General features: G+C 47.0%; 1 protein-coding gene across 9 annotated transcripts in view; it reads left to right on the top strand.

Moving 5' to 3' along the window:
- LOC116943710 (uncharacterized) overlaps positions 1–26,475 on the top strand; it is a 106,045-nt gene that overhangs the window by 42,153 nt on the left and 37,417 nt on the right. For 6 of the 9 annotated variants that reach the window (XM_032956801.2, XM_032956802.2, XM_032956798.2 and 3 more), the window contains exons 4-13: positions 8,387–8,444; positions 10,913–11,124; positions 12,123–13,128; positions 13,323–14,789; positions 15,895–16,116; positions 17,945–17,979; positions 20,399–20,460; positions 21,570–21,715; positions 23,221–23,322; positions 25,232–25,517. In XM_032956801.2, the coding sequence (XP_032812692.1) occupies positions 8,437–8,444; positions 10,913–11,124; positions 12,123–13,128; positions 13,323–14,789; positions 15,895–16,116; positions 17,945–17,979; positions 20,399–20,460; positions 21,570–21,715; positions 23,221–23,322; positions 25,232–25,517 (3,546 nt within the window). In that variant the 5' untranslated portion in view covers positions 8,387–8,436. The remainder of the gene's footprint in view (positions 1–8,386; positions 8,445–10,912; positions 11,125–12,122; positions 13,129–13,322; positions 14,790–15,894; positions 16,117–17,944; positions 17,980–20,398; positions 20,461–21,569; positions 21,716–23,220; positions 23,323–25,231; positions 25,518–26,475) is intronic. The other 3 variants (XM_076067968.1, XM_076067965.1, XM_076067967.1) reach the window with 3 other exon arrangements.

The raw sequence follows: 26,475 nt of genomic DNA, 5'->3' as shown, positions 1-26,475 counted from the left end.
GGAATTATACTGACAGGAAAATAAACCCATGGATTATAAAACGCACGCAGGTTAGAGACGTGCATTTGGTTATTGTTTAGAAACATAAAGGGCTGGAGTAGGACAGCTTACTCGAAGATTTAATGGCGGGTGGTGAGACATGACAGTGGCAGCCAAAGAAGAGATGGAGCGACGATATGCAGATGGAGAGGTGATATAATTGTGTGTGCGGTTACAAAATGGATTGTTAGATTGCTGGACCATGAGACATAGCATTGGCTTCAGAAGACCTTCGTCCCGAAGTAGATTGACCATGGTTGGTGATGATGGTGTGCTATGTGCGTCATGTTTGTGAGGCAATAACCTTTAAACAAACAAAATATATACATCTAATTATATTGCGAGTGTGCCACATACTACAGTTGTACCATGAGGTGAATGAAGATCATTTAGCGGTCGCTGCACGGACCTCAGTCACAGAAGGAACTGTTAATTTGTATTTCACCAAATGTATTGAAAGTATTTTTTGGCCCTCGGTAAGGAAAGGTTTCTGCACACCTGCCGTATGAACGTGTATGATTTAGCTCTCAGTGCTGCACTGTGTTAAGTTTGGCCATATTTCTGAGAGGTCTAAGACTAAAAGACCGTGCACTACTCTAGAGCGCACAGTGCACTCTCAGGTTGCTACCCAGAAAAAGCAGGATCACGGCTTTGCTGATTTTCAGCAGCAATCAGGTCATATGATAGATCTTTTGTGATAGGGGGGACAGTTTTGCCACCTCTTTGTCGAGTTGAGACAGTGTGCGAGAAGGGGGACGTTCTGTATAAAGTAACTTGTAGAAAAATTTCGCCATATCTTCCGATATTTCCCTCCACATTTAGAAAAAACCCGTTTAAGAGTATTTGGCTGCTATAGATTTCCACGTGATAACCCACTTTGTTGAACTATCATTTGTGGCCAGGTCGCTTCTGAAAAGAGCTCTATAGCTCAGTGGGCCTTACCTGGTGAAATAAAACGTACTTTAGTTTATGTAGATCAAAATCCAGTTTGAGTATCATTTAACTATATAAATCCTCACTCACCCTATCGTGACCTGGGGCAAGATACCACATCGTCCCCTGGTTGCCCCCTACCTGCCCCCTACACTCACTGGTATCCATCCCTGCACTGTTCCACTGCCACACACTTCTCTTGTCACGCGCTTTCTATTACTCAAACTCAAATTCTAAATATTCTTTGGGTCTTTCGGTAAAGTCACATAGATAGGTTCAAAGAAAATAACAAAAAAACTACGACGTTTCGATCGCAACGCAAGCGGTCATCATCAGGAAACAACGACCGCTTTGTGTTGCTATCGAAACGTCGTTTTTTGTTATTTTTGTAATTTTCTTTGAACCTATCTACGTGACTTTACCGAAAGACCCAAAGAATATGAACTCCTGCAGTAGCGAAAGCTTTAAGTCAAGATCAAATTCGCAATGTTGTGGTTTCACTCTTCAAACACACCGGTGGGCTGAAGAAGTAACTAATTGGCGTTTTGTTAACTTGACACATTTTTTTACTGATTGGCCGTGTCGGCTGGTGGAGGGTTGCGACACATTCATACTTACGCGATCTAACCCAAAAGCTTTAATTATGAATGCTCTAACCCTGTCCACCCCCCCGCCCCCCCGAGCCACGAACATCGAATTTTAACTCCCCGTCTCCGCCCCACACTGCGCGCGTGGCGAACAGAGTTGTTTATTTCACGGTTCTGTGTGCAGCGTGACACTGACACTTGACACCGCGAGGAACAGGCCCTTCCCATAAAAACGGACACATCAGCTGACCGCCCATGACAGTCGGGGTGGTGGAGTGGTGGGGTGGTGTGGGGGCTCTTTTGGCCATCAAGTGCAAGAGCCTGGGACATCAGGAGCGGCCATGTGCAGCACCAGATTTTTTTTGACATGTAGTGGGGTCTTGTATGTTTGTTTGTTATTACGGCAGTAAAGCATTGCTATTGTTATTATCGATCAGGACTAAACAAGCACAAGGCAATATTTGTGCGGGTTGTGCGAACTGGACCCACGAACTGCACTCCCGTTATACTCTTTGGTTTTATTCGGTAAAGTCACGTAGGTAAAATAAAATAAAACAATTAAATCACGACGTTTCGGAGGCAACACAAGCTTCCGTCTTCAGGTGGAATAGTCACAGCAGAAAATCTGTGTAGAGTACACAGCTCTGAGATGATCGGGTTTATATCTAGGTTAAGGGGGGGGGAGGAGTCAGAAAGGGGCGTGGGTGGGTAGGAGGGCTGAGTCAAGCCGCCTTTTGTTAAGTTGCAGGGGGTTTGGGTGGAAGGCTGTGGTGGACTGCCAACACATGCGGAAAAAGCATCTAAAGTTTGGCATACCACCAATGAGAATTGCTGTACAATTAAAAGGTAGCTAACGTTTGACTTGATTTATAACATCTTTCCAATGGTTGCTTAATTTGAAACCATCCTCTCAGTTGAAGTTATGTCTGTGTTTGTATATCTGGATGGCCTCGTGGACAAATCTCTGATAATAACCGGTAGGTTTGCAGAGTACCTTGGTATCTGAGAAAACAATATCATGATCACCCACAGCGTTGTAACAGTGATCAGCCACGGCAGAAGAATTCGTTCTGCCGTGTTTCAAATCTGATTTGTGCTCGCAAATTCGGTCAAAGATATGTCGTTTTGTCTCCCCGATATAGCAGTCACCGCAGGTACAACTCAATTTGTAAACCCCGGGGTACTGTAAGCCAGGAATAACATCCTTTACGGATGGGGTCAGATCACGGATTTTGTGTACTGTGTTGAACCGGACCTGGGTGTTTGTTTAGAATTTTGGAAATATTTTTAGTAACGACTGCTATGTATGGTAACGTGATGATTTTGATCGGAGTGTCAAGTGGTTGTTTCTGTATGGTGGGAGAAACAGCTTGGCGGATGGTACGGTCAGAGTAACCGTTCATCTTGAGGGCCAGATGTACATGTTTTAATTCACTGGCCAGGTGGTGTTGGTCAGAAATGCAATGAGCCCTATGGTATAACGTTTTGATGAGATAATTCTTCTGAGTCGGGTGGTGGTGGGAATCAGGTTTCAAGTAGAAGTCTGTGTGGGTGGGCTTCCTGTAAACAGAATGTCCCAAAGAGCCATCAGACCTTCTCTCAAACAGAACATTCAAGAATGGCAGCTTGCCATCTTTCTCCACTTCCATGGTGAATTTGATGGAAGGGTGTCTGGAATTGATGTGGTCTAGGAAAAGGTTCAAAGCTGGGAGGCCATGTGGCCTTAAGACGAAAGTGTCATCCACATATCTCTTCCACAGGGAAGGACTGAGGGTGGATGTCTGGATGGCGTCTGATTCAAATTTCTCCATGAAAACATTGGCTATCTCTGGTGATAAGGGGGAACCCATAGGGGTACCCTCATTTTGTTTGTAGAAGGTGCCATTCCAAGTAAAGTAGGTGTTGGTGAGGCATTGCTTAACCAACGCAGGAACATCGGGGTCCAGTCCATGTTGGACCAGATCTTCGATTATTGTAATGGTATCAGGTACCGGGACATTAGTGAACAGAGAAACCACATCAAAGCTGACGAGGATATCGTCAGGAGACAGTACAATGTTCTTATTCAAACGGCTGCCCATTCCTCCTAGATTCGAGCTTTGATTTTTCATAAAACAGCCAACCCCCTCCAAAAAAATGTCTTTGCCCCCGGGTGCCTATTTATGTTAAATAATTAATGACTGCTCTGTGTTATCACCGCATCGTGCCGTTTTGACAATACAGTTATAATTAAATGATTAAAGTTTAAACAGCCCATAAAAAAGTGTAGTTACCGTATTTGGCAAAAAGGCACAGTGGTACATGATTCAATATTTTATCACTAAGAGACCTTGAAAAATATTTATTGGAAGAACCAGTTTCCTTATGTGACATGTGACAGAATAATGTGATTTGTAAGGGGGGGCCGATAGGAAACTTCTTACGGCCTCGTATATATTGTCTGCTAACCATATGTCCATTTGCTTGTCTGTCCATATGTTTCATGATAACTGCAAATCCCTTCAACCAGTCACCATGAAATATATCACGCAGCTTACCAGTACCTTTCCCCAGGTCTGCATCATGTTTGGCAATATTGGTAAGACAGTACTTTTAAAAAGCACTAAAATGAAAATAAGATTGTGTTTGGTATGGTCTTGAACAAGAAAACAGAACAAAAATTGAAAAATTGTGCAAAGAAGCACGGAGAGATGCATTATTGGAATTACATTCAAAGACCGAATAGGGGAACTAGTGTATTAGAGTATTATAGAACATGTGCAAGTTAAATACACCATTCAAACTGTAAAGCAAAGTAATTGGGCTTGGACAAGACAGGTCGCCAAAGGGATTGTAAAAATGGAGTGACACCCTCGGACTAGGCCGCATCTGAAAGTCTGACTACCGAGGAGATGGAGCAATACAGAACCATGAGGGATGGTGACAATCTGGGGCAGGCCTTCATCCAGCAGTGAATTGATCATGGGTGATGATGACGTTTCATACCGATGTGATTAGTGGGAGAGTATGTAACAAATTGATCACATTGGGTGTAAGTGCACCTGCTTATTGTGTTGTCTCTAAAGACATTTGGACGTTTCCGTGTGCACACTGCTGCGTGCATATTTCAACAAAATATTTGATGATGCTGCATTGGCAATGGTGTACAAGTACAATTTACAAAAAAAGCTCAATATATTTATCAACAACACCACTCCCTTAACAAAAATAATATAATTGGCAACGTTTCAGGCAATGGCCCTTCTTCATGGCACATAAAATCCCGAACAAAATCGAGGCTACTCTTTTCACTTTCCCGCGTTTGTTTTACATTCGAACCTTCAGGTTTATCAGTTAACAGACAGTCGTGGTGCACGTTTTACCAGTCACGTATTGAATGATCCCTAACTCATACATGGCCGGAGAAGCTGAGCAGATATGGGCAGTTGAAATGTGGAGTGTCATGAGAACCTGACTTTTTAAAATCCACGTTGTTTGGTAAAGGCATGCATAGAATCATACACTGCAGTGCTGCATCAAATTAAATTGTATTGATCAAATGATGGAACTTTTTATTCTATAAAAAAAGTTCTTGGTAACTAAATTGGAAAATATACGATGATTATTGGCCAGGATACCTGAGAAATTGTGTTTAAATACATAATCTCTATCAATAAAGCCATCATTGCCTTAATTTAGTATCGTCGGCTGCTGGAGGCTGCAGGTCTTCTCCTGTGGCTTTGAAGATAGTATCTTCTGTTGGCTGAAAATTCGTTGCTTATAGCTCTCTCCATCTGTTGTTGCCTCTTCAATTGAGATGTCCTCCCCAAGTCCACCTCTTTTATTGCTTGTGAATGTGATGTCTTGAATTATTATTTGCGCTCCTCTTCACATGCTCCTCCTCGTGTGCCCTCCAGTTATTCCAACCGCGTAGTTTTCCAACGGCAATTAAAACACCATAACTCAGAGTATTTATGCGCTGCAGGAATGAAACACAAAAAAACAAGGGGGTGTTTTCCGTGCCTATTTTGCGTCAGGTGGAACACAAAGCAAGCTCGTGTTGGCATGTCGAGTTTATTCATGGGGTTGGTTGGAGCAAATGGAATGCTGTTTGCTAGGCTTAGCTGAGCCGAACAGAGATTGCCAACCAACCCGTTTGAGTCGCTGGAACCTTCCTCAATTTTCCTCTCCCAAAGAATCAAGCAGAGCCAGAGGATTCGGGAATTGCTGTTGCATGTATCCTTATGCAGACACTAATATACCGCTAATAATTCGTATAGGAAGGCAGCCCAGGAAAGGTCCTTGCTCCAGCAGCGCACGTCAGCTTTTATGCAGCGTCAAGGAGGCAGCAACGACATCACAACAAGAGCCCGGCTGAGTCCGGGTGAGGGTGGCAGGCACAGGACTGGAGGAGCGTGGTGGGAGAGACGGGCCAGGGAGCTGAGAAGTGAGAAGAGGGCGCAACCAGGCGCCTCTGCTCAGCCAAACCCCGTCTGCTTCAAACGCTGCTGTTGTTGTTGTTGTGTGATGTACCTCTGTTGCTAGTGCCGCTGCTTTTGCCCTAGGAGGGTACTCGTGTACGGTGGGAGTGCTGTACACTCCAGGTGAGCGTGGAGAAGCGGCCACTGTGGCGTACGACAAAGGGGGTCTACTGTAGTGAATGGCTGGAGGGCGGCCATGAGCATGCCACTGTTTGGCACCGGTGTGCGACCCTGAGCAGAACTTAAAGGACCTAAACCTCTGTATGCTCGTGTTCCTGTGCCTGGGCAAAGGGGTACAGCAAAAGTATTGTCTGCTGGTGTGTGTGTGTGTGTGCGTGACGGGTTTGCTTAGGGACTATGTGTGAGTGAATCTTACCTAAGTGGCAAATAGCAAGAGGTCTGTTCAGAGTGTGATTCTGACGGGATTGTGTATGGTTTAGGTGTGTGTGTGTAATAGTTTAGGCAAGGCATGGTGCCACCTCTGTTTCTTGGAGGATGTGGCAGTGGCCACGACTACTCCACCTCCCTTAACATGGCTGAACCCAAATAAATTGTTCAGACCCTTTTTACTGGCTCGGCCCTGGTCTGTTGTCCGATCACCCACCAGGGCACAAGTCTGATACCCCATGCTCTACCTACCCCGATCGACTTCTTTTGTATAGTGATGCCAAAATTGTTAACCCAACGTCACATACTCTTTGGTTCTATTGGGTAAAGTCATGTAGGTAAAAAATAAAATAACAAAAATCACGACTTTTCGGCCACAACACAAGCGGCCTTCATCAGGTCGCTTGTGTTGTGCCCGAAACGTCGTGATTTTTGTTATTTTATTTTTTACCTACGTGACTTTACCCAATAGAACCAAAGAGTATGGATCCTAGCAGTCACGAAAGCTTTCAATCTAGAACCAACGTCACGTCCTATTTGCGAGTGTAATAGCTTTTTTTGACGGATGTATTTTTTGCCCATCAATTTCAAAACTTTTTTTTTTCAAAAATACCGCTCACACCAACAAAAGAGTGTTTTTTGTTTAAAACTCGGTATGAATTGGCATGCCTACTCCGTCTCGATATTATCAACGCACAAAAAGTCTCTCTGCCACCCAATTCCATCTGTAGGGAAATCAAATAGTGCAAGCAAGCCTCCTTTATTACGCTGATAGAAGTTTTCAAAGGGGACTGTATTTAAAATAAAACTGATGAACCTTGAAACCGCAATGCAATTCATATGCTCGCCAGGCCACTTAAAAAAAATGTGAATTCTAATTTTTTTCTCATTTATTTCGATAAGACTTTACTTCTCGCCACCAAGCCCAGTAGACATTTGCGACACGGGGTCCACATGTGATTTGCATATCACAGACGCTAATAATAAACTGCCGTCGAGGCACGTGGTGATTCTGCCGCCAGGATCCACGCTCGGCTCCACAGCGTGTGCCCCTGCACGTACACCCACGTCTCATAAGCCGTGCCGTGCGGCGCGTCGCGTGCTGCTTGTGCTCTGTGATCCATTTGAGGCACGGAGTGGATCGACTCTGTCGCCCCCCCCACGTCATCTGCCTTAATTGCTCATTAATAGCGGCTTGCCACGCGCTAATTGTTCCTCTTTTTGGGCTAAATCTGCAGTGGCGAAGAACAATTTTCTACTTGCAGCAATTAACACCTGCACTGCTGCTACACTCCTTCGGGGAATATTCAAATTGCGGTTCTGTAATTGCTAGAAAGATATATAATGATCCATTGAAATTCGATCGATATGTAAAATTAATTATAAGCTGCATGAAATCAGAACGCTTATTTGTTATTCAATAATTGAGTTGGTATCCACCCACTAAAATGATTAAACCAGACACGCAACTGCAGAGATGTATCTTTTATGATGTAACTTCTAGCTACGTGTGTGTGTGTTTATACATGCACACACTTATGGCTGCCTTTGTGCCTGCATATCCGTGTGAGCACGTGTGTCTCTGCGGCGATCTTTGTGTTCGTCTCTATTAGGCTGTGTGTGCATGTGTGTGTGTCTGCATGCGTGTCTGCTTTTAACGCAACTGGCTTACACCCGTGTGTTCGAATTTAATCGGCTATATTTATACGGCCCACTTGTCTGCTGTCAGGGTTCGGTGAACTGATCATCGCCAAAAGGCCTGCTAAATTAAATAAGATTAGCACTTAGGCTGAGCAGCAGGCTCCCAAAGACTCTGCAGTAAAAGTCCCGTAAATTAGTGAGGAGCCTCTTGGACTAAAGTCATTATGGTGGGCACGGCAGTCCCAGAGTGCAATGTGTGCAGAGTTTGTTTCTCATGTGTGTATGTATAACCCATTATCATGTCTAACCCATTGCTGTGTGTGTGTATGTCATGTTTAGTGTGGGAGCTTTGCCAGCTGTTTGAAGGAGAGCAGTGGGTGCAGGGTGACATGCTCAGGTAGGGCACACCGCCTGCCTGAACGCACCTTTTTTGAAAGGATTGAGCACTCTATCTCCAACACTCTGATGTCCTGACAGGAGTTTAGTGGGATAAGTGGTGCACTGGCTGAGGGTTAAGTTATGGACCATCATTCCTATTTCATGCTGGTCTCTATTATGCTTTAACGCTTGTGCTGGGAGTGTGCGTTGGGAATCCATTGCATTGAATTACATCTTTCAATTTCTTGACACAGTCAAGATGGGAGAATCAGATTAGATCTCAAAATGTAATAACCATAAACCTGACTATAACCCTAACAATCCTAATCGAGTTATATACCAAATAACCATGAGCTTTAACCCATATCCCCAACAGTCTAACCTCAGCCATTGTTCTAACAATTGTGTATAATTCCCACCTTCACAATCATTTTCGATAGCTTTTAACAACCTAAAATTTCACAAGAATGTTGCAACGACAGTTGTTTAGAAAATGGCCCATAATAGAGGTCAATGTTACATCCATCGCGTCTCCTATGGGTCTTTCAGAGGACCTTAGGCAGCGTCCTGTAATAATCACTGTCAGCAATTGGAGCGTACGCTTCAGCATCACTGCCCACAAAGTTCCTGAGAGTGGACGCAGGGTCTAATCTGAAAAGGACTTTTGGAAGTGAGTCTGGGCAGTGGGCCCGGTCTCAGAACCCTGTGGGGAGGCCCCTGTGTTCAGTTGACCTCACATTGAGGCTGCTGCTTTAAGCACACGTGCACAGAGACTTCACAGAAGAACAAAACAAATCAAGTCCACAATGGCAAGTACAATCTCAAAATATCTAATGTTCATCAAGGTTGCGGCACTTACTTTTTCAGTGCGGTTTTAAGCACGTACAGGGATGTTATTTGTGTATATTTTGTATTTGCGTCTTTGTGTGTGCAAGTGTCGTTTGGAGGGGAACTACGAACCCAGCAGCTTGCATTCGATTCTCAGCCACGGATAAAGTCAGTGGAAAGTAGAAAATTAGTACCTGGTGCAGTAAAAGACATCAGCACTGGGGAGACAAAGGTGGCCAGTGTATAATTCTGGCCACACTATCCTCTTCTGCACCATTCTGGACTCAAAAGGTGCTGATTAACAGCGTGTTCCCCCAACAATCTTAATAGGATGTGGGTGAACCTTTGTGTTTTAGAGAGCAGTTGTGTCCTGTGAAGTATACTTCCTACATAATCTCGGTTATTTGAGTATTGTTGCCGAAGATGTGCACTCACAGCGGGAGTTAAAATCTAAGCCTGGTCTCAACTTGGCTTTGGTTAACTGAGCCTAAATTTAGCAATTGCTTATGGTGTGGTCAACATCAGCAGGAATGAGACAAAGGTGGCTAGGTATGTCCTGGCCCCAGAATGCACTGTGCCAGTACTTTAACATATGCTCAAAACAGACTTTGTGACAACAGTCAATGAAGTCTAAAGGTAGATCTTTTTCATCTTTGTTTATAAAGGGACCTTTATTTTTGCGTGTGTACACATATATATGTATATGTGGGTGTCATTGTGTGTATACATCTACGTTCATAAAATCAACAAGGTTTCCACACTGCACAATGAAGCCGGTGAACTAGGTTTGATTCTTAGCCACAGCAAACATCAATGGTGATTGCTATGAGCCAACCCTGGGCCTGCTTCAGGTCGACTCGACCTGAAATAAGCAACTGGTGCTGTGTGTGAACATCGCCATTGTGAAGACAAAGGCGACCGGGCATGGTGCTGGCCACCCACCTCTGAGTGTGCCGTGCCCGCCTTCATAGATGCTCGCTAACATAATTTGCCTCAAAGTCTGTTAAGGATATACGGGGGATTTTTGTCTTTGTTTGTATTGTATACCTGGGAATAGTTTCAAATGTGGCTTTAAATTCCTATGAAGAAGGTGCTGTTGAGTATAAACAGAATGAGGTGATGCTGCCTCAGACTTTACAAAATTTTCCCAACACATTTTGGCTGCCACGCTGCAATAAACGCCGCCTGTTGAGTATTCATCAGGGGGTTCGAATATACTTTGAATATGTATACTTGCAAGCAAATTTTTTTTTATACGTGATCTCTTTAAATGTTTTTAATTAAAACTGATAATGTAAAATTACGTTTGTAATTGACCTTTAACTGTGCATCGGTAAAACGACCGATGTTTTCTTTTACATTGCGGTGGGGCCGGTCGGCTTCTCTGATTGGAGGATGTGTCCAGGCACGCGTTACTTTTTGTGACCTCCTGTGATTATCCGAAATGGCGGTCAACGCACTTGGGCAGGGCACCTCGGAATCCCCGATAAGTTATTTTTGTTGTACTGCAGCCCAGCGGTCAAAATGCATTGGGGGAAAACATTCCCTGCTTGAAGCCGGTACCGTCTGCTACTATTTGTGCCCAGGACCATGTTCTTAACGTGGATGGATGTGTTGCCCCATTGGCCGTGTACCCACGTGCATTGTGCTTTGTTCCAGGAGGGCGGTACTGCCTCCCAGCTCGGAGCGTTGGGCGTGCGACGCGGCTGTTGAGGCCAACCCGGGAGTCTCGGGGTCCCTGGTCGGTGGGGGCTCTAAGGGTGCGGGAGTGGTAGCCGGGCTGGTGAGCCAACGCGTGCTGCAAGAGGAGGAGGAAGAGGGCCCTCGTTATACACGCGGCTCGGACAGCGAGGGATTCAGCCCCCGTCCTGGTGACAATCATCACCATCATCATCATCAACACGTGATCTTATCTAACGTAGATTTATAGGGCGCCTTATTACAAGGCGCTTTACAACTATGATAAAATTGTACATCAGATGGTCGTGGTTGAGATAAAGCGTGGGGGGTTATTAAAAGTGGTGATGTTAGTTATAGTGACAGGAGAATAGGTGGGAGAGGTTAAGGATGGGTTTGGGTAGGGGTAGTGATCGGGGTAGTGATAGGGGTTGGGGTTGGCTTGGTCATAGCTGGGGGCCGGGGGCACGGAGTGGCAGTAGCACGATGGGCTTGGGGAGAAGTGGTGGGTAGTTTTAACGAAGGAATGGAAGCAGGTTATAGTGAAGATGGTTGTTTTATAGTGAAGTGGGAGTTTGTTCCATTGTCACCATTGCCCTCATTGTGATCATCTTTATCCTCATCGCATGTATGATGATGGAGATGACAGGCTCCATGCCTCCAAGTCAAGCTTGAACTTTAGTCTGTGAAATTGTGTGCAGTACACATTTTATTACAATTTTAATGATGTATATTGTGCATTAATGTTGAAAAACCACTCAAATATGCCGGCAATCATACATCATCATAGAACATTGAAATATTAATCATAGAGCGTTCAACCGTTTACCACACATCCTCTTCTCGTAAGCCATGCCCATTCTTTACAGAGATCCTTACAAATGACACCTGATTTAAAATCACAAAAAGGCATGACCAAAGTTGTCATGGAAAAGGGTTTCTGATATCATGAGGGTGTACAAGCTAATAAAAATGCAAACCAGAGTTTGGTCTGCTTGAATTCACTGATGTGCCATTGTAGGATGATGGCATCTGGCCATCTTGTTCCAGGCTCAGAGTGCAGGCGATTATCTCTTCCCCAAAGCTTGCCTTGTATAAGCACAGACTTTGAAGAACCAAAGCACACCTGTGCCCGCAGGGTGCGCAATCTATTAGACTCTGATCCCTCTCCCATGCTGTCCCGACCCTGCAGTGCGGCGCTCCGACCGAGAGGAGGCTTTCTGTGCCCCTGCGCCGCACAGGGCCAGCATCGAGCGCCACCCCGGGGCACCGCGTCAGCCACCCCGCAACCCCTTCTCGCCCGGTTTTGCCTCGGAGCCGCCGGACCCCACCGCACGATCCGAGCGCATCGCTCGCTACAAGGCAGAGCGCCGTCAGCAGCTAGCCGAGCGCTACGGCATTCCAGCGGACAGTGACTCGGAGAACGACCCAGTGTCCAAGTACGCGTGGCTGAAGCAGCAGAGGGTTGGCGGTGCCGCCGCCGCTGCCGCCACCGCCGCTGCTGCTGGTGCCAGCGTCAGTGGTGGGGCGGGGATATCGGAGCGGGAGAAGAAGGTTCTGGCGTCGTTGTCGGAACGAGGGCCGGCACCAAATTCCCGGCACCGCATAGCCGGGCGGAAAGAGGTGCAGTACACGGGACCGTACCCAAAAGCGACCGACGGTGGTGCTGTGAGTGACGGCCGAGGGAGGATGCTCCATCACCAGCATCACCACCAACATAACCATCATCAGCAGAAGCAGCAGCAGCAACCGCAGCAGCAACCGCAGCAGCAGCAGCAGCAGAGAGGCAAGCACGGGGACACCATGGAGGCGTCAGAAAGAGCAAGGCCGGCACAACCGCGATATGCATGGGAGGAAGAAGGAGAGAGGTATCCACACACTGCCGCTCCACCTTACCAGTCTACCGCTGCCCCTCCTTACCATCAGGTGACCGCAACCCCTTACCAGCCTGCTGCTGCCTTTTACCAATCAACAGCCGTTCCTCCTTACCATCAGGTGACTGCCCCTCCTTACCAAGCAGCAGTCGATCCTTACCAGCATATGGCAGCTCCTCCTTATCAAATGGCGTGTGATCCTTATCAAGCCGTGGCCGCACCCCCTTACCAGCCGACTGCCGCCACTTATCCAGTGAGGGCAGTTCCGTCCTCTCCTCCATCGTCCCCAATGTCGCCGGCTTTCAGCCCCTACGAGGGCCACAGGTGAGCAGCAGAGAGTGGCTCGCACACCCCGCGCGGAACAAGAGTGCGTGTCCAAACGTGCCGAAGTGTGCCTATGCGTTTGCATCGGTTTGAATGCGGTTGTGCGCGACGTGTGCCGATGTGTGTTTTGTTTGCGCACTGGCAAGCACGCTTCTCCACGTGCATCCCTTTACGTTTTGTGCTGTGAACTGCAGAGCCAAACACAGACCCCTTCGCCGTGACGACGGAGGCAAGAGCGGCCATGACAGTGCCGCCCCCTGGAGACAACCGGGCTACAAGCACGTCCCCGTGCGCATCGTATCCCCACCGCAAGCCGGGGCCTCCACCACCGCCAGGCCTTGGCACCAGCGGCCACAGCAGTTCACGGAGCAGCCTCTGAACTTCCGTTCTGAGCCTCGCACCCAGCAGAGGCAGCAGCAGCAACAGCAGCAGCAGCCACCACCTCATTACCAACACCACCACCATCATCAACAGCAATACCAGCAACAACACCAGCCACAACACCAGGAGCAACACCAGCTACAGCACCAGCAGCAACAGCAGGAGCAACACCACTCTAGGCAGCCTCACTATCATGCTCAAGCTGTGTCAGCCCCACCTGAAGTCTGGAGCCCCAGCCGGCAGCAAGATTACCGGGCCCCTCAGCAACGAGCGTCCTACAGCAGCAACCAGACAATGAGCCCGTCGACAGAGCAGCCGGAGCACTACCGCGGTCTCGCTCACCGGCACGATCGTCCGGCTGGCTCGGAATTTTATGCTGGCGGACCCGCAGCCGGTGCGGTGCGGATCCCGGGCAGCGCGGGTAGTGTGTTCCGGCCAGTGGTGAGCGCGCGCCGAATGGCGATGGCAGAGCGGGCCACGCAACCAGAGCCAAGGACACCACCGGCCACGACGCCTCCACGGGCCAGCTTCGATGACTTCAGCCGCTCGGACGACGAGCAGTACGAGGTAGGAGAGGAGACGGGGGACGATATTGCTCTGCGGAGAGCGCAACGAGAGAGGGAGGCGGCCAGAGATGGGCGAATGGAACTAGAGGCCGATGAGAGCGTGACAGAATCTCCGCCGCTGCAGCCTCAACCGACCGCTCGCCTCCTGAAGAGCAGGAAGGCCGTGCTGCCCTCCGAGGTGCGGCGCCAGCAGCAGAAGATACCGTCCGACGAGGGGAAAGCGAGGTCCGGCCAGACGCCCGATGGGGGCCTGAGGGCAAAGCAGTCACCGTCGGCTCGAGGAGACGGCGAGAGGGAGTACGTGGGCGGTCCTGACGACGAAGGAGACGGCGCCGGAGCCGCGCGATGGTGGGGCGAGAGGAAGGGGGCGCAAACGGATGCCCATGGCGGGGTCGGCGGACCCGTGATGCGCAGCAGCTCTGAGATTTGGGGCGGGCCGCCCCACTTGTCGGCAGGGAACCTGGTCAGAGCGAGGCCGATGCGGAGGGCGACCCAGGAGGCCTTCCTGACGACGGCGGCGGCGGCAGGCGCCCGTGCAGAGAGGGGCACGGCCGAGGGGCGGGAGTGTGAGCGCGGTGGCGTGGACTGGCTGGGCACCGATGGCTACACGGGGGGCAGGCCGCCACCACGCGAGGGTTTGTTCGAGTCGCCCCCAGAGCCTCGGGCCCGCAGCAGATCCGTCGACTGGAATGCGGCGACGGCGAGGGTGAACGTGTAAGTGGCAGTAGTCCGAGGGCAGCGAAATGAGAAGTGCCCCGCTAGACAAGTCCTATATCCACTGATTTTACCACTTGCTAAACGCGAGTGTGAATGCAATTAAGGGTTTGAAGGGCAGTGCAGCGGTGCAGGAGTTGGCGCATTGCACCTTCGATCAGGGGACCAGATTGTCTACGTGCACCAGCTTCGCGAGGGGCTGTGTGGGAGTTTGAGACAATATGCGAGAAGGAAGTGAAGCAAGGTGGCATATAATACAAGACTGATGTGATTATAAAAAATGTCTCTTGAGGTTGCCTCGTAGCTCAATGGTCAGTGGTCCTGGAATTCAAATCTGCGGAGGTACCCAACGTTTCAACTAGCTTCCGAAGTATAACAAATTGATTGTCTCAAACAAGTTACCAATGACTAAAAAAAAAAACTCGTAAAATGTTTCCTTTATCAGCATACATTACAGACGAGAACATTTTAAAACGTCAATGTGAATGCCATACGACCAATATATCTCTGTAGCCGGTTGTGTGGTGTGTGGATGAAACGTCGGCACTTTAAGGGATCGCAGTTCAGTGATGTTTTCTTCCAATGGCTGTTCTCCAGCATGGGGTGATGCACGGCTTTGCTCGAGTTCAGAATTGGCCGTTTGTCTGATGATGCCAACAGCACAAATGGAATATATTTAGGTGAAAGACAAATACAACTGAAAATGAGTAATGAGTTGGCACTCATCCATGTTGGTGGTTCTAAGCCAATGGTAAAGATATTCATTTGTTTCCATGGTGGGAATCACTTTCTGCATAGAACAACCACTCTGGATATTCAGGACATTTAACGTTTAAATTGAGCAAAAAGAAGCTCGTGAAAAAAAAACCCATAGACAAATCTAACTGTTCTAGTGATGACAGCTTTCACACAGTACGTAGCCAACCGTGCTGATCAGAGGTGCAGGGGAAGGACAACAAACTATCGAGTGAATCATCCTACATCATGCCGAACAACAGGCAGTACAACCATAATGCATATATCGGATAGCACGATTACAGCAACCGACGCAGTTGTATAAAAATACAAGTCTTCTTGTGGGTGACTCCGGTTTTGTCTGCTGCAGTGAGGCGCGACCTGGAGGGCCCATGTGGCATGCCGAGGCTGGGAGGGGAGTGGGCGCCGGGGGCGGTGAAGGCGGCGTGGGCGGTGAAGGCGGCGTGGGCGGCAGGGTGGCTCCGGCTCAGCGCAGGGCCCGGCGCTACATCACGCCGGGGGACGACCGGCGGGCGTCCGACCGCTTCCGCACTCAACCCGTCACCTCGGCCGAACGGCACCAGACAGACAGGCGCGTTGCACCCCCGCTGATCCGCGAGATAATAAGCGGTTGTGGATTGTGAATGCTGTGTGGAGAGGTCAACACCATCTACTGTTTTCTATTTCTGCGTGCCATGTGCCGATGGCCCATTTATAATTGGCATGCGGGGACGATTTATAACAATGCGAATTTTTCTACCAGCGGGCAGTTGCTGGAAAAATATATTTATATTTATTTTAAAATAATATTCATGAAAATATATTTTTACGTCAAATATTTCTGCTGCTTTTGTGAAGTTTAACATTCCTTTTTGGGCGTTTTGTACAAATGATCGTTCTACTGGTAAGCTGCATGCATTTCATGCTACTTTTAGATGGAGGAAATTCCAATGAAGGTGCTCTCCCTTGCATTCCAGTTACTCAGCGACTTGAATTTGTAAAATCTTACACGGACTTTGTAGACTTCCAAAGCCATGCCCAAATTTTTGCACTCATTATCGCTATCTCAAAATACTCTCTGGTTCTTTCGGTAAAGTCACGTAGATAGAAAAAATAATAAAAGAAAACACGACGTTTCGGTCGCAACACAAGTGTCCGTCTTCAGGTTATAAAAAAAATGACCGAAACGTCGTGTTTTCTTTTATTATTTTCTACCTACGTGACTTTACCGAAAGAACCAGAGAGTATGGATTCCTGCAGTCACGAAAGCTTCAAATCAAGATTATCTCAAAATAGTTTGTACCGACATCGGACCACAAGCCATAGGCATGTCTGGATTTGCCCTCACTTGTTTTTCTTACTGGGTCTAAAGGCCACAGATTTCTGTTGCTGCTGGTTAATTGGGTGCTGAGGGGCGATGCCTGCTATGGTGGCTATCAGGCATTGTGGTAAGCATGATTTATTAGTGAGCAATGGGGAGACCTCGAGGTGACTGGGTGTTTGAAGCAGCTCATACCGTGTCAGATCACTGAGCCGAGAAAGCTGAGATCCTGGGTTCAAATCCAGGTTTCTGCCATCTATAATGAAACTGGGTTCTTGAATGTAGAGAGTTGATGGTGTCAGTCCAATCCCAAATGAATGCCAAAAAAAATTACACCAAACCTGGTGTTTTACATCATTTGCCTCATGACAAACAATCTTTCCAAGATCTATAAAATCTGTGCCTCTAGAATCGAGAAAAGTGTTTTTTTAAGTGCAAAAAAAGAAACAAATACAACAACTAAACGGCATTGGTTATATATTCTTGGTTCTTTCGGTAAAGTCACGTTGAACTGAAACAATAAAATATATATAAAACAATACAATTATCACGACGTTTCGACTGCAACACAAGCAGCCACCATCAGGTGTGAAAACACATGCATTGGTTATGTTGTAGAATTAGAAATCCCGAGTGTCAAGTAGCAGTTGGTGCCACGAGTCATCGAGGGCTGCCTGTGCAGTCTTGCTTTGTTTCCAAATTAGACCCCGGGCCCTGCTGGGCTGATCCAGAAACAGCCTGAATGTCGCCCCGAATGCTTCGATAGACACGTGGCTCCATCGCCTCGGCCTTTCCCCCTCTGTTGCTCCCTTTCCCTCTCCGGCTGCAGGAAAGTGATTCTAACAATAATAATCATTAAAAGTTCGAATACATGTGTTATGTTATGATATTCCAAAGTAAACTCAAGTTATTTTTGTAAATGTGTTTTTAAGCACTCGTAGCGCAGTATCAACGGAGCTACGCAGCCCACTCATAGCAGGCTACATGGCCCGTTTGATCCTTGCTTAGCCAGGTAAGGAATGCCATGCAAATATCCGGCTTGTGCACTCATCAGTGGTGGTTGCAACGCGGCGTGTGTAACCCTGGCTTATGTCTGCAGCAGGTCTTGGCAAGGGGATGCCGATGACAATGCTGGTGAGTGCCACCACTCTTCAACACTGGTTTACCCACACCTCACCTTCACAAAAACCTTCTTGTACACAGCACCGTAGCACCCAGCACTTGTGGAAGCCCATATGTGGAATACTTTTAAGTTAGCGTATACCATATTCCGCATGGAGAAGGAATATGCAAATGTATATCGCATTATATATTTTCTTTAAAAGGTCGACTCATATTGAAATGTTAAATTGGAACTTTTAAATTTTCACTGAAATACGTTGTATATATAGGCATATTTTGGAATATTTTTGATAAATGGAGAAATATTTACCGTAACACAATTGAAAATGGAAACAAACATTGTTTTGAGGTATATTCCATTTTCACTTCATTCCATTTGATAATCTATCACATTTCAATCTGTCAATCCACTGTTGGATGAAGGCCTCAACACTCTGTCAGTCATGGAAGGTTGCTTTACCATACCCCACCATGTTGACCAATGCAAGTTGGTGAAGGGAGCTCCTGACATTGGTTCAGATATGACTCACCCCTGCACCACCACTCCCCCACATTGCACAACATGCACTCTTAATCACTACTATAAGTACACATGTAAACATCATATTTAAAAACACGTGAATTTAAATAAAGTATGTGATGCATTTTTAAATATCGGGGCACGTGTTTTCTACCCCCATCTATCAAAATATATTTTTAAAATCTTGCCAAATATATTTTAACGGTATGCTGCAATGTGTTTTGAAAGCATTTTTTCCACAGCTTTAGATTTTAATAATATCTTTTCTGCGTGAGATATGTGTTCTGTCTGTGCATGTGGGAGAATGTGGTAGCTGAGGATTAGGGAGTTAAAACAATGAAACTAAAGACACTCTTGTCTGCTGTTAACAATACTGCATTTCTTACATTTGCACACGGCTATTTGGCATCAAACCATATCAAATATACTTCGCTAAAATGGTTTTCTACTTGCCAATTTTAAACGTGCTTTCACATCCTATGCTGCATTACGGTTGAAAAGTGAAGGTCAAAGTGGAACCCCGCAAATGTTTTTTCTCACTCCACTGCTGGTAGAAGGGCCTCATCTAGAGTGGCATCAGAGAGTTCCACTGGAGGGGATCCTTGCCTTATCCTTGCACTCAACTTAAATATGTATGCCAATTAAATATATATGCCAATTCATCAGTTCAATAAGTAGGCTGTTTAACACGCTGACACACAACATTTACAATTTACTCGAATTGTAAATGTTGTGGGTTTACTCTTCAACACACCGGTGTGCTGTACTAGTAACGAATTGCCATGTTTTGTTTACGTGACAAACTTTACTAATTGGCTGTGTCGGGTGATGCAGCTTTATATATACAGTGAGGGAAAAATGTATTTGATCTCCTGCTGATTTTGTACGTTTGCCCACTGACAAAGAAATGATCAGTCTATAATTTTAATGGTAGGTTTATTTGAACAGTGAGAGACAGAATAACAACAAAAAGATCCAGAAAAACGCATGTCAAAAATGTTATGAATTGATTTGCATTTTAATGAGGTAAATAAGTATTTGACTCCTCTGCAAAACATGACTTAATACTTGGTGGCAAAACCCTTGTTGGCAATCACAGAGGTCAGACGTTTCTTGTAGTTGGCCACCAGGTTTGCACACATCTTCAGAGGGATTTTGTCCCACTCCTCTTTGCAGATCTTCTCCAAGTCATTAAGGTTTTGAGGCTGATGTTTTGCAACTCGAACCTTCAGCTCCCTCCACAGATTTTCTATGGGATTAAGGTCTGAAGACTGGCTAGGCCACTCCAGGACCTTAATGTGCTTCTTCTTCTTGAGCCACTCCTTTGTTGCCTTGGCCGTGTGTTTTGGGTCATTGTCATGCCGGAATACCCATCCACGACCCATTTTCAATGCCCTGGCTGAGGCAAGGAAGTTCTCACCCAAGATTTGACGGTACATGGCCCAAGTATTAAGTCATGTTTTGCAGAGGGGTCAAATACTTATTTCCCACAAAATTCAAATAAATGTATAACATTTTTGACATGCGTTTTTCTGGATTTTTTTGTTCTTATTCTGTCTCTCACTGTTCAAATAAACCTACCATTAAAATTATAGACTGATCATTTCTCTGTCAGTAGGCAAACGTACAAAATCATCAGGGGATCAAATACTTTTTTCTCTCTGTATATATTCCAATTCATCTGTTCAATAAATAGGCCGTAAACACGCGAATACACAACGAAATACAATGGAATCTATTGAAGTGTTCAGTAAATGCGGCGTGTTATTGCATTTGTTATTGTATGTGTTAATAATCAATGATGGCTTGGATCGGCTTGTTCCCACAGAAGTTTATTGTTGTTGTGCATTTTGCTCCACTTTGAAACAGCTTGTATGTGTTCAATGCAAACCGTGTCTGCTATTCTACTAGAAACGGACAATATTGATGACAAGGCCAAGCTCAGTGTGGCTGCCAAGCGGTCCTTTTTCAAGGTTTGATTCTCCTCGATTATTACCACCGTGCCTTTAACCGTTGAGGAATTACACAGCTTTTAGTTAAGAGAATGACTACTGTGAGGTTAAATACACTGAAAATAAATACGTAAACTCCACCACCTGCTTCCAATACTCAATTATGGAACAGTCCAAAAATGAACACTCCCTCAAGGAAAACCAAATCACTGCCCTTGAAAAGTGAAGCCATTAAACATGAAATGACTGCTGCCGGAGCCAACATAACCACCAGTGGCAATGACCTATGGTTGTCCAATGCATGCATTAAACTTTAACGGCATGACAAATGTGGAGTAGTAATGCTGTACCAACATCACCGTCATCGTTCGCCTCCAGTGCACGACACATTGAGCACGATCCACGGCCCACGCCAGGTTAATGGGGAAGCGTATTGGGTGGCTTTGCAACATTGGCACACGCAGAGTTAAGTCCGATCGGGGATGTATTTTGCAAAATTAGAAAGGGAAGGTGATATTTGTCCTGATTAAATATTTATTATTGACTCATAATTGAACGTTAGCCGGGTCATTAGGGATAGAGCCCTTGCTGTTATCAAAGCAAGTCATGGGACCTGTAATGCGTATATTATAGGAAGAGTAATCCACAGCCCTTTATCAATCTGCTTCTGGATGGAAGCCTGACCACGCAATGTCGGTCATGGCGGTTGTTTGACCCATATCACCTACGTGACTTTACCCAATAGAACCAAAGTGTATGGATCCTAGCAGTCACGAAAGCTTTAAATCTAGAATTGACCCATACCACGCCACACGGCTCCGTGGCAACTGGTGAAGGAAGAGAGGCCCAAGACCGGTTTGTGTATCTCTTGCCACCTATATTTGCTGTAATTGGGAATCAAACTCTCAGTCGCCGAGTTCATTGTACAGTGTACTAACCACTGCCCCACATGGTGCAATTGGCACAAAAGCCATAATTCTTGATTTTTATAATCTCATCCATCAGCATGACGTTCATTGCTCACACAAAAAAAATCACGTCTCCCTCTTCTTTCATGATGTCACCTTGTCCTTCACCTCTTCCTTACCCTTCTTCCCCCTCCTCCTCCACGCTCCTGGCCTCTCCCACAGGAGCTGGAGAGAGCCGCGTCCCAGGAATCTCCAGCCTCTCCGAAAATGCGCTCTCGCAACCCGGCGGTGGAGCGACGTCTGCAACGCCGGCTGCACAAGCGCGCGTTCACGCAGCCCATTGGCACCCCGCCGGGCTCGCCTGCCAGGTGGGGGGTGGTGGGGGTATGAGGGGTTGGGGGGTATGGGGGGGGGGGGTCATCACACGTCATCCGCCTGTGTCTACGTCAGGGGTCGGCAACCAAAACAAGAAGTGGAGACATTTTTTTTTTCGAATTCGGGAAAACCAAAAATGCAATCTGTAAAGAGCCGCGATGAATGTGAACACGAGACGATGGTCCTTCATACACAACATCACGAAACGGTCCTGAGAGAGCCGTAACGCTGCTCCGGAGCTGCAGGTTGTCGACTCCTGCTGCACGTGGACGCAGCAATAATCGCCATGATCCAGGCCTTCAACTTCCCGCAGCTGGGCAAAGGCTTCCCACATTTTTTTATTGTTTCTTCTTCGTTTCGTTGTTTATGTCCAGTAGCGGCCTCCCTGCTGTCTTCCTCTGTCTTCTCTTGCATTATCCTAGATAAGAGGGATACAATTTTACCCACTCTGTCGGCAAAATCGTATTCCTCTCTCGTCAGTATTTTTTTTATGATGTGAGTTGCCTGTGTACACTCGATTTATTTTTCTTCAACGACAGCATCAGTGGCCCCTGTTCTTTTCATTATTGTATAAATCCTTAACCCTAAATAATAATGATGATGAGATGGTTAAAGCATTCTGATACAATCCCACATTATGGTCACGGCTTGCTTATATGAATATCGTTATTTGTATTATAATTGTACTGAATATGAGTTCTCTCCTAAGATGTGACTAATGAACAGTGATGCCCATATTTATAATTTTTAAGAGCCCATTGAGAAACGAAAGCCTATTTTTCAAGGTAGGTCTCGGTTTAGATACGTTGAACAAAAAAAGGAAGCGCATTACAGTGCAGATCACAGCATTCCATAAATTTACAAAAGAAGTTACGAAAGATATCAGAATAAATGTGCAATATTATTGATATAGTAAAACCTTGGATTGCGAGTAACTTGGTCTGCGAGTGTTTTGCAAGACGAGCAATTTTTTTTAAATAAACGAGCGAGGGTCTTGCAATACGAGTAGCACGTATACGCTTTGTCTGCTGAGTGTCACGTGATCACAACTGATATACGAGTGCTTTGATATACGAGTGCTTTGGATTACAAACACGTTTCCGGAACGAATTATGCTCGCAATCCAAGGTTTTACTGTATAGTGCAAACAATTGACAGGGTATAAATTTGAAACGAGCGAATATAATGCCGTGTACATCATGACACAGGTGGCCAGGAAATGTGTGCTGCTGGTTCACCTATCCAATCAGTATATGATCTATCTTTCTGAATTTGCCTGTCTCACTGTGCTGTTTTTTTCTTTCTGTCTCTCCATGTCTATGTCTGCCTGCCTATCTGTCCCCTCCGCCTGTCTCTCTGCCTCTGCTTTGCCTAACTGTCTTTATTTTCGCCAATTTGTCTATGCTTATGTTTGTATCTGTCTGCCTGTCTGTCTGTCTGTCGCCTCTTCCAATCCCTATTGCCTGCCCCCTTTATCTGTTTCCCTTGTGGCCCAAAGTGGAGCTGGCTTATTTGCTCAGGGCACAGCCAGTGGCAGCCCAACAGCCCAAGGAAGGAGCAACAGCCCCATTCCAGTCGAACCTGAACCCCAGCTGACCAGGTTGGCTGACAAAAATCATCGTGCAAGACTTTTGAAAATGAATACTGTGTGTGCGCGTGTTTGTGTGATGTGAGTACACCAAAGTGAACCTGGTGGTTGAGGTTGGATTCTGCCCATACACTCCCGTGGTATTCAGGGTTGCTGAAATGGTTTGGATACTCTCGGGACAAAATTCCAGATGAGGAGGCGCTCTATGAGGCCATCTTAGCCCTTTGCTAAGCTCTCGTAGATTTCAGGCCCGAGGCAAACTGCCTGTGGCCTGTCCCTCCATGTGTCCTTGTCAGTACCCTAAACTGGCATGGACCTTCCCTAGGGTGTCTCAGAACAAAATGAGTATCTGCTGCAGTTTGGTCAACAGCAGGATTTGGAAAACAGTAGGTGGGTGGGTGCTTGTCAGCGAACTGAGCTGGGATTTAACAAGGTATATATAAAATAAGCTTCTGGTCTTTCATGATAGGAATATAGGAATGTAGGCGAAGCATGCTTGCAATCAGATGACCAAATGAGGTGCGCAAATCGTAAGCTCAGAACGGAGCATGGCAATAAAGTATTATCGACATAGCTGGCGAAAGGAGGTGGCAATGGATAGACTGAGGAGAGCAGATTAACAAGACAGGTATTGAAGTGGCACCTCGATGTTGGTGAACAAAGCGTTTGGCCCGAAAGCCACATGGAGGCGACGAGGCTGTGAGTAGCACACCTCGGAGGTCTCTGTCAGCTGCGCAACTACTGCGGGTGCTGGCAGAAAGAAGGAAGTGGCAGTGATGCGTGGTGGCATCAGTGGTATCTAATATGGTAATCCTATAGCAAACATTATTCGATACCTAAAAATCGCACACTCCTGGCTTTGCTATTCCTCATCGAAGACGCCGGTCTGACCATCGACTGCATCGGAAGCATGAACAGGCCGATGCGCACAACTCCTTCAAGACAAGCGAAATTGCGTAAGTGGCCATGCAGCCAAAACTATAGACCATATCGGAAACCACTGTTGTCTGCGCTCCTTCACCGGTGGAGGACGAATAGCAAAACTACATGAACTCTCTCCTGAAGCCCTCCTCATGGCGAGCAGATCCCGACGTTGGCATTTTATCTCCTGAACACATTGCCACATGCAATAATAGAAACAGGGCGCGAAGGTGGGTATGTTGTTTTTTTATTTGGCTGTGTGCTCACCCACTCCACACACCCCAACAACAACTGCCTTTCGCCACGAAGTGGTGGTGACATCACCATGGCGCTTGTGCCAGGCTAAGTGCAATGTAATGTCACGTGAAGTGTCGAATGTCCGCTGGCAGGAGGTCATGGGACAGACCAAGCAGGTGCCATCGGTTGACTGACTGAGATGACTGGCCGATGCACCACCTGTGCCCCCTATTGTGCCACACACCCCACAAAAGAAAAACAAACACAGACTGTTGGGGCACGTGCTGTTAGCGAGCACCTATGAAGGCCAGCATGGCACACGTGGGGGTCGGTGGCCAACACCATACCCGGCCGCCTTTGTCTCTCCAGTGGCGATGTTTACACACCGCACCAGGTACTCATTTGAAGCTGAGTCGACCTAGGAGAGGCCCAGGACCGGTTCAAATAATTGTCACCGGTGTTGGCCTTGAGCGGGAATCGCCAGGTTCGTAGCGCAGCACGCTAACCGTTACACTACCACTCCCCCATCCACACACTACACACACACACACCCCCCCACACACACACACCCCACACACACACCCCACACACACACACACCCCCCCACACACACACACCCCACACACACACCCACACACACACACCCCCCCACACACACTCACACCCCACACACACACCCCACACACACACCCACACACACACACCCCCCCACACACACACACACACACCCCACACACACGCGCTGCTGCTGCTGTGCTCGCAGCACGGGGAGCAAGCCCGAGATTGTGGCGCGTGCGCGGGACGAGGACGAGAGCCAGTCGGACGGCGCTCCGGACACCAGCACCCTGACGCTGACCGAGAAGATGGCGCTGTTCGACCGCCTTCTCCGGCCCGGCGCCGCGGGGGCCCCGCCGTCCCCCGCTCGCGGGCGCTCGACCCCCAGCGACGACGCGGCTCCGGGGGCGCCAAGGGACCGGCTGGTGTCCAGGAGGCGACGCGGTTCGTCTCGTTACCAGACCCAGCCCATCACCATGGAGGAGGTCAAGCAGGTGGGGTTGCTTCGGAGTTCTCCCACGGCACCTGCCGCTTCTTGCTGCAGACGTTTATTTTTGTTCGCAGCTGCGTTGGCATAGCTCTTTTCGCTGTGTGTTTTTACGGTTGTACCGAGTGCCGTGAAGCTCCGCTGCACGTGGTGGCGAAACGTCGGAAATCGTGCCAAACGACACACGATACAACGCAAATAGTTCTTGCAGGTTATATTCGGATTCCACTCACTTAAAGCTCTTCGCTAAATGTCCCAAACATAAACGGTGGTTGTTCTTCAGAGAAGCTGGTCCCCATCATGGGAATGTGGAATGTTATCCCACTCACTCAGGAGTGGTATAACATTCCACATTTTATTGAAATTGTGCTTACGGCATTGTGTCATCAAATAATCCATTCAGACCACTTGCAGAGCACCACGCAGCCCATGCATTCAAGAGCCGCATGCGGAAGTAGATATCTGGAGCAATTTGTCTATTTTTTTCCACAAATGGGTCTTCCCCCGAGATGGCATTGCCCTAAGCTGAGTGGCCAAATAGTTAGATACATTACGTTTACACTCGAACAAAACCCCATTTGGACTACATACAGTATTTACTAATCAGCAGCTGTGGGCATATGCTATATATCTTGAGCATGACCCTGAGCCTAGAGCACACCAGGACTCCAAATACAAAAAAAGAATGACACCGGGGGCATAATATGTGCTAATGAATTAAAATAAATTAAGATCCATATACATATCAGTTATATTTAGCATTATAAAGACATGACTCAAGTGACAGGTAACCTAATCAACCATTACTTTTATGATTTATTTTGCACCATGTTAACTTTAGATACTCAAAGATGCCAAGCAGAACAGCCTATCGGTTCAAAGACTCAATAAATCAATGTGTTAAAGTTTGAGTTCCTCCAGGAGTTTCAAAGGGAAGGATGATTTAAAATCTACTGCAGTGGGTT

This window comes from Petromyzon marinus, chromosome 19 (genome assembly GCF_048934315.1).
Source record: "Petromyzon marinus isolate PM22_M1 ecotype Great Lakes invasive population chromosome 19, UKy_Petmar_22M1.pri1.0, whole genome shotgun sequence".
In the NCBI taxonomy this organism is placed as follows: domain Eukaryota; kingdom Metazoa; phylum Chordata; class Hyperoartia; order Petromyzontiformes; family Petromyzontidae; genus Petromyzon; species Petromyzon marinus.
Note: the sequence above shows the minus strand (reverse complement) of the source record. Positions and strands in the feature narration are given on the sequence as shown.